The sequence below is a fragment of the Peromyscus californicus genome, unplaced genomic scaffold (assembly GCF_007827085.1).
Source record: "Peromyscus californicus insignis strain IS unplaced genomic scaffold, ASM782708v3 Scaffold_9__1_contigs__length_137607984, whole genome shotgun sequence".
NCBI classification, from domain to species: domain Eukaryota; kingdom Metazoa; phylum Chordata; class Mammalia; order Rodentia; family Cricetidae; genus Peromyscus; species Peromyscus californicus.
In genome coordinates this window covers 116,053,971-116,068,189 of record NW_026294617.1, presented here as the reverse complement: position 1 = coordinate 116,068,189, position 14,219 = coordinate 116,053,971, and the positions used below count along the sequence as shown (strand labels likewise).

The 14,219-nt window shown below is 38.4% G+C and overlaps 1 protein-coding gene across 5 annotated transcripts in view; it reads left to right on the top strand.

The window, feature by feature from the left end:
- Nucleotides 1-14,219, top strand: part of Rap1gds1 (Rap1 GTPase-GDP dissociation stimulator 1) — a 142,671-nt gene that overhangs the window by 16,142 nt on the left and 112,310 nt on the right. For 4 of the 5 annotated variants that reach the window (XM_052730564.1, XM_052730562.1, XM_052730561.1 and 1 more), the window contains exon 2: nt 8,503-8,610. In XM_052730564.1, coding sequence (XP_052586524.1) covers nt 8,503-8,610 — 108 coding nt within the window. Of the gene's footprint in view, nt 1-7,717; nt 7,821-8,502; nt 8,611-14,219 lie in introns of those variants that run through there. The other variant, XM_052730565.1, reaches the window with a different exon arrangement.

Sequence of the window (14,219 nt, the reverse complement as noted above, 5' to 3'; positions counted from 1 at the left end):
GTATTAAACTTACCTAACAACAGTTTACTTAGTAGATCATTGAAATGATTGTTGGGACTATTTTCTCACTTGTTATAAACATCAGATAAAAAGGGAAACCATGATTTGCTGATGTAATTGTATGCATAGACAACTTAGGAAACTTAAAGACAAACCACTTACTAATAATAGAATGTGCTTGATGGCTGAATATTTGATCTTTTTTTATGGAATCATTTTGCACAGTAACTTGTTTTTACTCCAGACATGTTTACCCATAGAAATGAGAACATTGCATAATTGTCATTGATGATAGTTTTAAAATTTGTCAGGAGGACTAGAGATGTCACTCTGTTGTAGAGCACCCACCTAGCATGCATGAGGCTCAGGGTTTGATCCACCTCTGCAGAGGAGGAAACAATATGGCTAGAATATGTCACAGGATCTGAATTAAAGAAGTCAGTTTCACTGAGAGACTCAAAATAAGATCTGGATAAAATCAGGTAAGTTCATGCTGTAGAAAGGCAGACTTAATAACTAACGCATGAGAGTTCCTAAAATAAAAGTATAGAGTTCATGTGTTCTAATCATAGACCCTAAGGGATTTTAATTCATGTTTGTTTGCTCATTCAGTCCTTCAGGCCTTCACTGTGGAAAGATGCTTATAATGATAAGTGGATTTAAAAATCTGACTCAGAAAGCTGAAAAGTGAGCAGTGACTTAGGAGATACTGCAGGATGGGACCATCATTGTCATTGTGTCAAGATTGTTAAAAACAAGGGACTTAGAAATAGTTGTATGTGTGACAAGGTGCTTATTTAATTCATTAAGGAAAGGATAAAATAGTAAAACTGTCAACATATAGGGAAAATAAGAATAAACATCAATCTTAGAGCATATGAAAATGAATACCATTGAATTAAAGACCTAAGTAAAGGGGCTAATGAAATGGCTTAGCAGTTAAGAGTACTGGCTGCTCTTCTTGAGGATCTGAGTTTGATTCCCGGCACCTCCGTGGTGGCTCACAGACTTCTATAACTCCAGTCCCAAGGAATCCAATGAACCTCTTCTGGCCTCCATGAGCACTGCATACACATGGTGCACAGACACATAAAATAAAAGTAAATAAAATCTCAAAAAAAAATGAAAAAAGAGACCTACGTTAAAACTGAAAGGTCGTATATGAAAAGATAATCAAAACATTTGCTCAGAGTCCAGGGCTCTGATCCAGGGCGTGCATTCTCTTTAATTTTTTTTAAATAAAATTTTAAGTAAGATCACAAATAAAAGCATTATAGGGTTATGCATGAAAACCCAGTTCTTCAATCTCAGTACTCAGGAGTTTGAGGCCAGCCTGGTCTACATAGGAAATCCAAGCCAGCCAGTGTTTTGTAGTCAGATCCTGTTGTTTTTAAACATGACATGGCGTTTTAAAGGAAGCTGCTCAGAATCTTGCCCAGTTCCACAGTCTGTGCATCTCCATGAATGTCTGTGCCAGCAGAGTGGACGTTCTGATGCAGTGAACTTTTACTTAGGGTTATCTGCTTTGATTATCAGGTATGTGTTTTCTTTTTATAACAAACTAAGTCATGCATTATCTTAGATGAAAGAGGTATTTTGGAGGAAGTATTTTGCTGTTAATATTATTTGTGTTGAAATGTGATGATATTTTATTTGTATGTTAATAAGTAAAGTTTGCCTGGAGATCAGAGGAAATAGCAAAATAGTGATAGCACACACCCTTAATCTAATCACTTAGCAGGCAGGGTCTCTGTGTATTCAAGGTCACACTAGGGAACAGAGACAAGCGTGATGAGACATGCCTTTAATCCCAGTGCCAGCCATAGAGACCTGGAGGTCTGTACAGACAGGCAGTGACAAGGAAGTGAGGTAGCTGGGCTAAGAGCCAATGAGAGGGCAGAAAAGCACGACAGTAAAGGCACAGGTTAGACAGGAAGTAGCTCACATTTTGGAAGCTATAGAGCTAGTGAGGTAAGATGGTTGGTAGCTCTCACTATTTCCCTGATCTCTAAGACTTTTCACTCTTATATTTGGCTCCGTGTTCTTTATTTAATAAGACTACTTAGAAATTCATCTACAAATACTTTTTCAGGCTGGAGTATAACTCAGTGTTTGAACATTTACCTAGTATGTACAAGGCCTTTGGTTTGAGTCCCTAGCACTCCAGAAACAAAAAATTTGAGATAATACTTCTTTTTATTGAAGGGGATTATCCACTTCTTTCTTAGTATAATACTTAACAGCAGTGGGAAGTTGAGAGATTTTCACTGCACAATTTCATTGTGTTAAATTATCAGTAAATACAAAGTACAGAAATGGAATTTACATGAATGGTAATTTGTATGGTAAGGATTCACACTGAGATTTCTTATCATAGTGTATATGAAAGAGTCTAAAAATACTGCCCTGTGTTTCCTACTCAGATTTAGAACCTCTGGAGACATATGCCATGGAATCATACAGATTTTAAAATTGATAGAGGTTATTGACTCCTACTGTCACATGAAATTGCTGGTAACTGCACTGCTGAATTTCCTATTTCCTAAATTTGTCACTGGTGCAGGTGGCTAACCAAAGCTTTAGAGAAGTAAAATTGTTACCTTTTCCAAAAGATTAACACAAAAGGGTAAGACCACAAAAGGGATAAGCCAGGTGGTAGTGGCGCATGCTTTTTAGTCCCAGCACTTCAGAGGGCAGAGGCAAGTGGATCTCTATGAGTTTGAGGTCAGCCTGGTCTACAGAGTTCGAGGACAGCCAGAGCTGTTACATAGAGAAACCCTGTCTTGAAAAACAAAACAAACAAGACCACAAAAGAGGCTGAAGTGTCCATATCCACTCCTCTAGCTAGCTAACCAGCTTTAGAACTGGACTCTCACTGTGTCATTGAGGCTGACTTTGAGGCTGACGTCTTGAACTCCTGGGCTCACAGGACCCTTTTGTCTTCACCTCCCAGTTAGCTGGGCCTACAGACACACTGCACTGCCCTGGCTCTTCTCGGGCGGGTGTGTAAATCTCATCAGTTATTCCCGCCGAGGGAATGAAGCCGATGAAGGTAGCTGCCAAGGGAGGCAGAGAGGGCCAGAGGTGTCACTGTGATAGATAATGTTCCATTACAAAGCTTGAGGCCAGTAGGAAAAAAGTTGTTAGCCTAATCATTTTATTTTCCAATATATGCCTTCAAAATTGAGAGATAATTCACATGTACAGATTTTAAATGACTGTTAGGTGAGTTTTGATAAATGTGTTCATGTAATCACTACTTAAATCATGATGTGAAACATTTTACACTGTTTTATAAGTAGATTCACAGTAAGATTTCTTTAAGTATTGATCTTAATTTATTTAAGATGCTGGCATCTAGCATAGCTTCAGCTGCCTCTGGATCGGTGGTTCTCAGTCTTCCTAATGCTTCGACCTTTTAATATAGTTCCTCATGTTGTGGTGACCCCCAACCATAAAATTATTTTCATTGCTACTTCATAACTGTAATTTTGCCACTGTACTAATCATAATGTAAATGTCTGATTTACATCTGCTGTGCAAATCCCATGGGGGTCACAACACACAGGTTGAGAACTGCTCTGGATGAAGCATTTAATGAGCTTTTCCTAAAATGTTTTCACATTACTATAGGGCAATAATTATTTCTATAGAAAGAATAAGTTTTTTTATTTTGAACCAATTAAGGTTTTTATTTTTTGTTTTTGAGATGGAGTCTCTCTGTAGACTATGCTGGCCTAGAACTCACAGAGCTCCAACTGCCTAAATCTCCCAAGTGCTGGGATTAGAGGTGTGCACCACCACACCTGGCCTTAATTAAGAGTTCTTAAGCAAATGGATTGTTCTGTGTTGGGTTTAGTTAAATACTTTATATCTTCAAATGTATAAATTGGGCTGGAAGTGGTGATGCATACCTCTAACCAGCATTTGGGTGGCTGAGGCAGGAGGATTGAGTTCCATACCAACCTGTAATACATAGTGAGACCCCTCTCCAAAAAGCAAAATAAGAAGCTGGAGAAAACCTGAGTTCAGTGACCAGCACCCATGTCTAGTGGCTCACACCACCTGTAATTCCAGCTCCAAGAGCTCTGACACCCTTTTCTGGCCTCTAGGGGCACCCCAGCCCAGGCATGCATGCATGTATGCACATATAATCAAAAATAAAATAAATCTTAAAACAAAAAGCTCAAAACCCGAGATTCTTAAATTGGCCTTGTTGCTCTCATTTTAAAATGTAAAAGGCCATATTAATATTTCTGAGACTATGGAGTACATAGCAAGTACTTCCAGGCATCATTTGCCTTTCCTTTTCTGTTGGCACGCCATAACTTGTAAGTATGTGAGACAAAAGTCAGTAATAGATAGCTTTCTGGAAATAAAGAATGAGTGTTGAGTATGCACCTCCTTTATGCTAATCACAAGTATAGTGCGTTAGCTACAACCGTCAAGGTGCCCATACAGTGTACTGGAGAGTGTATACCAACAGTATAGAAAATGAGCCGTCAGACCCGGGGTGTTTATAAAGAATGACCCTGGAGGATTAAGGAAGAGGAGGCTTTGGTAGGATGGGCAGGGATGACCCCTGAGGTGATGATGACATGACATGGGAAAGGAGCTTGATCAGAGGGGTGTCAAGCGTGGTACTGAAGATGTGATGATGGGAAGCCCTCAGAAGGACATCAGTGTCAGTGGTAGGTGTGTGTGGAGATACAGTGAGAGACCTTTACAAAGCAGGTTGGGAGAATACATTTAGAGGGAAGGCTGTGTAGTTAGTTTTGGACTACTTAATTTGTTATGTTTGCAAAATATATAGGAGATTGGATTGGAGGCATGGATATTAATATTTGTAGTCATGATCAGTTAGGTCAGCAAATTAGTGTTTATTGAGTTACTCTTACAGTGTACTGCATTGCTTTGTTTTGTAATTTTGAACTATTTCTTTAAAACTGTTTTTACTGGGTAAGCACCCTGGTGCATACCTTTAATCCTAGCACTTGGGAGACTGAGGCGAGGGCATCTTTGATCTCAAGGCCAGCCTGGTCTTTATAGCATGGTCAAGGCTAGCTAGGGCTACACAGTGAGACTCCAAACAAAAGAAAAAAAAAAAAGCCCTGTTTCACTTAGTTTAGAAATGTTATATTTAGAGACTTATTTTTAAATTATTCTCCAGTACAATCTAATAGAACAATCTTTAGCTAAGTACTTGCTAAGTATTAGGTGAACAGTAGGACTTACAGGTTAAAAGAAAATTTGGGAGTTAAGAAGAGCAGCAGTTCTCGGCCTGTGGGTCACGACCCCTTTGGGGGTCGCATAAAAGATACTCTACATGTCAGATATTTATATTACCATTTGTAACAGTAGCAAAATTACAGTTATGGAAGTAGCAATGAAATAATTTTGTGGTTGGGAGTTAACAACATGAAGAACTGTATTAAAGGGTTGCTACTTCACAAGGTTGAAAAACCACTGAACTAGAGCATGTTCTTTATTTTTAAACTTCTTGATACAAGTTTTTAAATTTAATCTTTCCCAAAAAGTACATCATTCTTCTCTTTAAAGTGGGGATACCATATTTCTAGAATTACCAAAAACTTGCCATGTACAAAACTTGATTAAAATATATGCTGTTGGGATGGAGATTTAGCTGAGTGATGGAAGACTTGTATAGGCCTTGTGTTGGATCACTAGTGCGCGTGAGCACACACACACACACACACACACACAGAGAGAGAGAGAGGGAGAGGGAGAGGGAGAGAGAGTGTGTGTGTGTTATTTGGAAGTAAGATCTTATTATTGGTCCCACTATTTTCAGTTTTTACTGTGTTGATTTTCTTCACTGAAAATGGTACAGTTGTGTAGTATTTATGAGTTAAAAAAGACTGCTGATGTTTTAGTGTACATCTGTCAGATTGTATTAGTATTAAGTCTATACTAACCTGTTTTATAAGCCTTAAAAAAGCTTTAAGAATGTTCACGATAGACTTTTATTATTTTATGTGTATGGATGTTTTGTCTACCTGTATGTCTGTGCCCCGCATGCATTCCTGGAGCCCTTGGAGGCCAGAAGAGGGATTTAGATCCCTTGGGTCTGGAGTTACAGACAGTTGTGAAGAGCTGTGTGGGTGCTAGGAACCAAGCCTGGGTCCTCTGAAAAAGCAGCCAGTAGTCTTAACTGCTGTGCCATCTCTCCTACCCCAGGAAAAATATTTTTGAAAACACCATTAAGGCTACATTTAAAAAGTTCTACAATAGGAAACTGGAAGTGTGTGTAAGACACATTTGTTGGCTGTGAAGAAGACTTGTGCAGCTGCAGATTGTTGGAAGTACTTGTCATTCTGTGGAGAACCTGTCTAAATTAGAAAGAACGAACTGTGTCTTTAATGTGTTTACTTTCTCACTGATAGTTTGTCGATTAAAGGAGAAAAAAAAAACTAGCTATATTTATTGTTGGTGATAAAACTAGATTTTCAAAATAAAATTAAAAATTTGGGAAACTTAAATCACATTTGTTACATTGATAGCTTTCCAATATTTAATATGCTGCTTTAAAAATAAGATTGGTGATGATATAATCAATTTAGTAATTTGAAAAAGCTTATTGAGGTATGTCAGCACTTGGAGATAAACATAATTCAGTGGCTAAAGTTTTTTAAGTGACGAATGCAAAAATATAAACAGCATGTGTACATGAAAGATTTAATGTGCTAGAGACCCGCAGATTTTAATGTAATAGTTGATCAAGTGTTGGTTCTGATTTCACATGGCAGCTAACTGTTGAAGAAATACAACTTTGCTGTACTATCACAGCATATCCACAGTTACCTGAGAGGGGCATAAAATACTACCTTTCCAGCTGTCTGTAGAAGACATAGTTGTCTTTTTCTACATCTATTCAATTATAAATTACAACACATTATAAAAGACTGAATATAGGAGAAAAGATGACTCTGCCATCTTCTGCTGAGCCACACATTGAGCCTATAATGACAAGCCACTTTTGTTGTTTTGTTTTTATACTACTACTTTTCATGTTTAACACGTGTTTAGATGACTTACAAAATAAAACTTTAAAAGTCTTAGTTTTTACTTTTGCATTTTAAATAGAAATAATGTAAACAAAAGTTCTCTGGTAAATCCCAATAAGATTTAAAATTCTGAGATTCCATGGTCTAGGATAGTCAACTTAGAATTCAGGAGCAGAGCATGAACATCATAACCCAGAATGTGTTGCTTTTTAAAGTGATACTCTGTGAAGTGCTTTTCAAATGGTAGTATAAAAATAGGCTTTGTATCACATTTAATATTAATTGAAATCATTGCAACTTTTTTTTCATTCATTTTACACACCAATCAAAGATCCCCCCTCTTCCCCCCCCCCCCCCCCCCGACAAGAAGGCAAGGCCTCCCATGGGGAGGCACATCCAGTAGAGGCAAGTCCAAGCCCTTCCCCCTGCCTCAAGGCTTCACAGGGTATCCCATCATAGGTAGTGAGTGGGCTCCAAAAAGCCTGCTCATGCACCAGGGATGAATTCTGATCCTACCACCAGGGGGCCCCCCAAGAAGATCAGGCTATACAACTGTCTCCCATGCAGAGGGCCTAGTCCAGTCCCATGCGGACTCCACAGCCATTGATCCAGCTTTCATGAGTTCCTGCTAGTTTGCTAAACCTTCATTTTTATTTTCTATCTTTACAAAGGTACAGAGCTGATGAGTTGGTTCAGCAGTGAAATGGTGCTTGTCACCCAACCTGACATCTTGAGTTCAGTTCCTGGGAGACCCATAGCGTAGAAGGAGAAAACTTGCCCTTCAAGTCCACAAAGGTGCCTTGAACATACTTGTGTATACACACACACACACACACACACACACACACACACACACACACACACACAATTAATAAATAAATGTAAAATAAGAGAATAGAAGCAAACTATGAAACTAAATATAATTTACAAAACTATGCTTTCATTACTAATTTTTCTCAAGTGTACCTGGTTTCTTCTATAAGGCATTAGCAATTGGAAAACAGTCATTGATAATCTGTGATATTCATGATGTCTTAATTACATATGGAGTTACTAGCTCATAATTGAGTTAAATGGACAGTTTTTTTTTAAATTTACAGTAGATTATTACATGCAGAGTTCAGGGCCATTTGGAATATACATGGAGGCTGATTCTATCTTGTGCAATGGTTTTCAATCTGTGGTTAATGACCTTCTTGGGAGGTGTTGAGCAACCCTTTCATAGGCGGCGCATATCAGATATTTGCATTATGATTCTTAACAGTAGAAAAATTATAGTTATGAGGTAGCAATAAAATAATTTTATGGTTGGGGGGAGTCACCACGCATGAGGAACTGTATTAAAGGGTCCCAGCGTTAGGAAGGTTGAGAACCACTGGTATAGTGGGAACTTTTGTATACCAGTAGCTACTGGTTTTCCTTTCACCGTGTGATGGTTAGGATATTGAAGTTTCTGGTTTTTTCTTTCTGTAAACAGATAATCTCAGTGACACCTTAAAGAAACTGAAGATAACAGCTGTTGACAGGACAGAGGACTGTTTAGAAGGATGCTTGGATTGTCTGCTTCAAGCCTTGGCTCAAAATAGTAAGTTTCATTGTTTATTCAAATTCCAGACTGAAAAAGGATCAAATCAGCATTGTCTAGAAATTGGTATATAGTTAGGCACATAACTCGTATTCACATATTTTGAATTCTTTTGAATCTTATTCTTGAATGCTGAAATTGTTTCCAATGTTCTGTCCGCCTACCCACCCTTCACCAAAAACTACTCAAAACTCAACTGATAGGCAAAGAAAAGAGAAATTGATTGGGGGTGATGACATTTATACCAGCTCCAGAGAGGAGCCATTATGGCTTTTTCCCAACACCTACATTTGTGCTTTTATAACAAAACAAAAAACAAAAGACTAAACAGTTATGTGTAAGGAAGAGACAGCAGAAACCAAAGGGGGTTTAAAATACTTAGCATTGTTTTTCTGAGTGCTTCCCTTTGCTTTTAAGAGAATTTTATTTTAAGATCATATATTTATACATAAAATAAATTGGAAAGACCTATCAGCAGTCACACAAATTTCTGAAAATCTAGGACCAAGTTTGGTGTTCAGTGTCTGATAAATAATTCCAAAGAGAGAAATCACATAATTCTTCATTGACTATCACAATGTATTATTGCATTTGGTAGAACATGTTTCTATTCACTAATTTTTGTGTTAACATAGTGAGTGGGTATGTATAAAATGATCTTCATTTGTTTCCATAATCCTTCTTAGTTGTACCATATTTGTATTTGATGATGCTATTCTCCTCATGGACTAATTATGTAGCCCTGTCCAAGAATTTAGGGGAGAGTATATTGTTATGGTTTTAATTTCAAGTACTCAGAGGTGAGTGTATTTCTTTAGTTTTTCTTAAACTGCCTAGAAAATACAAAATAATCGATTACGGTTCTCTTCGTGGAAAGGAAGCTAACCTGGATTTGCTTTTCTTGTCATTGTGACAAGAACAACTTGAAGTAAGATTTCTTTTGGCTCACGATTTCAGTACATAATGGCAGGTCATGGTAGGATAGAGTTATTCAGCTACCAACAACCAGGAAGTAGAGAAAGGAGGGCATTGGGACTTTTAAAGGAAAACTCTTCCTCATTGATCTCCTTTAGCTAGTGCTAACTCCAGAAGTTTCCACCATCTCCCCGAATAGCATTGCCAGCTGGTGACCAGACTTCAACACGTACATGAGGCTGACGCTCGTGGCATTTCAGATTCATAACGTACATAACATAGCCTTTAAATCTGAGTCTTGGTAACCTTTCCTTTTGAGATTGTAACTCTATCTAGCCATTTAATGCAGAGATGACAGATGAGTTGAGACAAGAAGTTCAATGAGAACATTTGCATAGTGTTCAAGATGGTAGAGAAAAGAGAAATGTCTAATCCTGTGCTGCCCATCGCAGTAGGAGCTTGACTGGTCATGCTTCATGACATCCACTAAAACTTGGGATGAACTTTGTTTTTCAGTGGCTGCCAGGCGATGACTTATGCAGATCACAGATGTAAAACATTCCCACAACCATAGGAAGTTTTTTGAGTAGCGTTGGTCTGGAAACCAGACGGAACCTGGTGATCTGATTTTACACGTGCTTATGTCGGTGGTTTTGCACAACAACACACTTCCTTAAGTGCACCGAGGGTCGGCGTCGTTTTTTTAAGAGTTGTGATGTTATAACCTTCCTCTGTTTTCCACTGTCAGCTCACTTTTTTACTCTATGTTTATTTGAGGGGAAAAAAGACTTTTTAAAGGAAACCATCAGCTTTAGAAACCGGACGACATAAGGATGGTTTCCTTAGTAACATGTGGAAAGGCCAGAGTTGAGGGAGGAAAGTGACGAAGGGAAGCAAAGGTTCGAGCCCTTTAAATGACAGGTTCAAGAAATGTTGCCTGGTGTGAGTGTGGGATTAATTCAAAACCTGCATGTAGGCTTGTTGAACTTACCTATTGAAAATGGTCCTAGAATTGTGTAAAAGAGAATCTTAAACCCATAAGGTGTTTAACAGAACCAACAGAATATGAACTAAAGATAATGAAAAAGTGTTTCCTTAGCAGTCTCATAAAGTTTATAAATGTTCTCATTTCTAAGACTACTAAAAGAATTTGACACAGGAAGAAGTTCTTGCAGTTGTTCAGTATTTGACTTAAAAAGTCATTGAAAAGCATATTACTGAACAAAATATAATTCTGAAGTATCTACAACTGTGACTTTGGAATATTTGAACTGTATATTATGAATGATTACAATCTGAAGTTAGAATTGTAAGATATTTTTAGATTTTTTTAGTTTTTGAAATTAAAATATAATTACGTCATTTACCCTCTTTCCCTTTCCTCCCTCCAGCCCCTCCCATCCCCCTCTTACTCTGTCAAGTTCATTCCTAAATATATAGATAAAGCCTGCTCAGTCTGCATAGCGTTGCTTGTCTGTGTATGATCGTAGGGCTGATCACCTGGTGTTGGTTTATCAATATGGGGGCCTACCCTGGGGAAGACTGTTTCTCTTGCTCTCAGAATTCCTTGGTTGCCTGTAGTTCTTTGCCTGTGTTTAGGGCCCTGTAAGATTTCCCTTTTCCATGTCAGCATGTCTCTTGGCGTTGTCCTTGTTCAGGTCTTTTTTAGGCAGCCGTGTTGTTGAGACATCATGGGTGCGGTTTCTCTGACATTTCTAGGACACAGTCTTCCTGTGTTTCGGGAGCCCCACTCGTAAGGGGGTTTCTCGTTCCTGGTGTTGTGAGTTTTGTTCAATAGTCTATAGCTTTTGGAGCAGGGACTGAGTATTGCCAGCCCAGGTGGGAAATTTTCATTTAAATTATATATGTACACACATAGATGTATATGTACTATCTGTAATTTTAGGTAAGTAAATAATAGTATGATTCCTTATGGCCTTTTCAGACACCTTTGCTGTTAGTTTTGCTTTCCTTTGGCTTCTTGTGTGTTGAGCCAGGGTCACACTAGGTAGTAGTAGCTGGCCTGGAACTCACAGAGATCTGTCTGCCTCTGCCTCCCAAGTGCCAGGATTAAAGGCATACACCACCTTGCCAGGCTCCCTTTTACTAATTCTTTGAGAATTTTGTACATGCATACAGTGTATTTTGATCATTTTCACTCCTGCCCCTCTAACTGCTCTAGGATCTAGCCTTACCCAATTTCATGTCTTTTTTTTTTTTAGTTAATGATTGGATCTAATTTGTAGTATCTATATACGTATGGGGGTGGGGCCATCCACTGGAATGTGATCTACCTATCAGGAAATACACCCGTAAAGAAAACTGACTCTCCTCCCCCTAGTAACCGTGAATTTCCAATGGCTTCTCCACTAGGGGTTGGAGCTTGTGAGCCCTTCCTCTTCCATTCTAGAATGGTGACTGGCGTGGTCTTGTGCAGGTGACCAGAGCACTGAGTTGTGACTACATCCGTCACGTCATGTCCTTACCCTCCCCAACTTGTGCCACTTAAAAATTTCTGCCCCTTCTTCCTCAGAGTTCCCTAAGGTGTGGTTGTGTGTGTGTGTGTGTGTGTGTGTGTGTGTGTGTGTGTGTGTGTGAGTGAGAGAGAGAGAGGAGGGAAGGGTGATGCACATATCCCATTCGTCTCTGAGTGTTCCACAGTCACTACGGTTAGTTTCTCCATTAACACTACTCACTGCACAGAGAAACTGCTTTGATGAGGACTGAAAGCTTCATCAATCTGTGGTAGTTTGATTCTATGTCAATTTAGCAAAATAAAGGTAGGTTCACCCGTGGAGCCTATGAGCTCCCCAATCTTGGGTTCTAGGTCAGCTTACAGTACCCGGCGTATGTTTTCTCCTGTGTAGCAGGCCTTAAGTCGAAGCAAAAGGCAGTTGTTTACCCTGATAACTGTTGTGCCATTCTGCCCGCCTTGGACATCTCTGGCCAGACCAGTCTTCATTGTAGCTCACAGGGTCACTAGCTGGGGAAGACTCCTGGCTGGAACGCTTCCTCCATACTGCCTATTTCATGGCACTGAAATCAGAATTTTATTTTCTTTTTTTAACCTTGATATATGGCTTTAATGTGGATTTCTTGTTCCTTTATTCCCTTTCTTCCTGAGTTTAATGACTATGTCAAATTTTAAAGAAAAATTAGAAGATTTGACTAACTCACTGTATTTTATAGAATACATTTTGCAAGTATTCTGTATAAATCTCTGATCTAAATTAATAACATTCACTCATATAAACACTTTGATCTCACTTTTTAAATATTTTTAGTAAATATATGAAGGCCACCAGCCAAGAAATCAGCCTGTTTGTTCTGGTTTCATTTGATTCTGCTTATAGCTACATGACTTTTAGTAAATGCTTGTCGGATTCTAGTATGATTATTTCATTTTCATTTGAGAATTTAAAACAATGAGCTACCTGTGGTTGCCTAAACATTTTGGAGTTTCAGTCACCTTACAAGCTACTAGTTTCAAGGTCGAAAGGCAAAAAAAAAATTAGTCTTTTGTTCATATTAAAAATCTTGTTAATTTTATTCCATTTTAAAGCATGAGAACTGTACTTCTCAGCTGGGGGTTGGGGGTGCAGAGTCATCTGTGAAGCAATCCCAGTGTGGCCATTACCTTAAACTCTTATTCCTGAAGAGTTAGGTCTTCTTCATCTGCTTCAGTGTGTGTGTGTGTGTGTGTGTGTGACTTCCCAGCCACTTGCTTGATGATAAATAACTCATAAAAATCACAAAGTTGTTTGTTTAATATATGACTTTGCTAGACAACTCAGATTTGTCTTTGTGAGTAAACAGTGTTAATTCCTTCCCTCTTGCTAATCTTGTTGACTTGGTAAGTTCTTAGTTTATTTCTTAGCCCTATTCTTTAGCTCATCCTATTGTGTCATTGTTGTTGTTTGTTTGTTTGTTTTTGTTTTTTTGGCTTCCACCCAGGCTATATTTCTAAGCACACTATTAATTTGTGTGAGTTGTTCATGTAACTTCTCTAAAAGGAAGTCTTTTGTGTCTCATTTGGTTTTAGTCTATGATATGTACACCTTTAGTAGTAGCAAAACTAGCTTCTGTGTAAGGGACTGAAACACCAGATGTCTATCAAAAACCCCACTAAATTTACTCTTAATGAATGTAGATTTGCTGCTGTTTGGAGAAATGAAAAAAAAAAGTATTGTTTTACTTTTTCATAGTATTTTCTAGAATAGATTTTATTTTTTCATCACATTAACAAATGCAAGGGAAAACGCTGTGCAAGCTAAATTCAGTGGTGTACTTTTATTTATATTGCATTTCTTAGTTGTTGTTTCCATGGCTCATGAATGTTTACAACTGATACTGATGATATACTATAGTTTTTACCAAAGAAACAGACCATTTAAGAATATGTGGAAGAGGGTTGGAGAGATGACCCCACAAGCAAGAGCACTTGTTGCTCCTGCTGAGGAACCAGATTCAGTTTCCAGCATCCACATGGGCTTCACAGCTGCTCAAAATGAGTTCCAGGGGATCCAATACCTTTTTCTGACCTCCGTGGGCACCAGGCATGCACATGGTACACATACATAAATGCAGGCAAAAAAGAAAAGAAAAAAAGAAAGATGATACAGAACATCTCAACTAAACTAATAGTCAAGTGAGACGACATTGGTATTCCTGATGAATTAGACTTCAACAGAGTA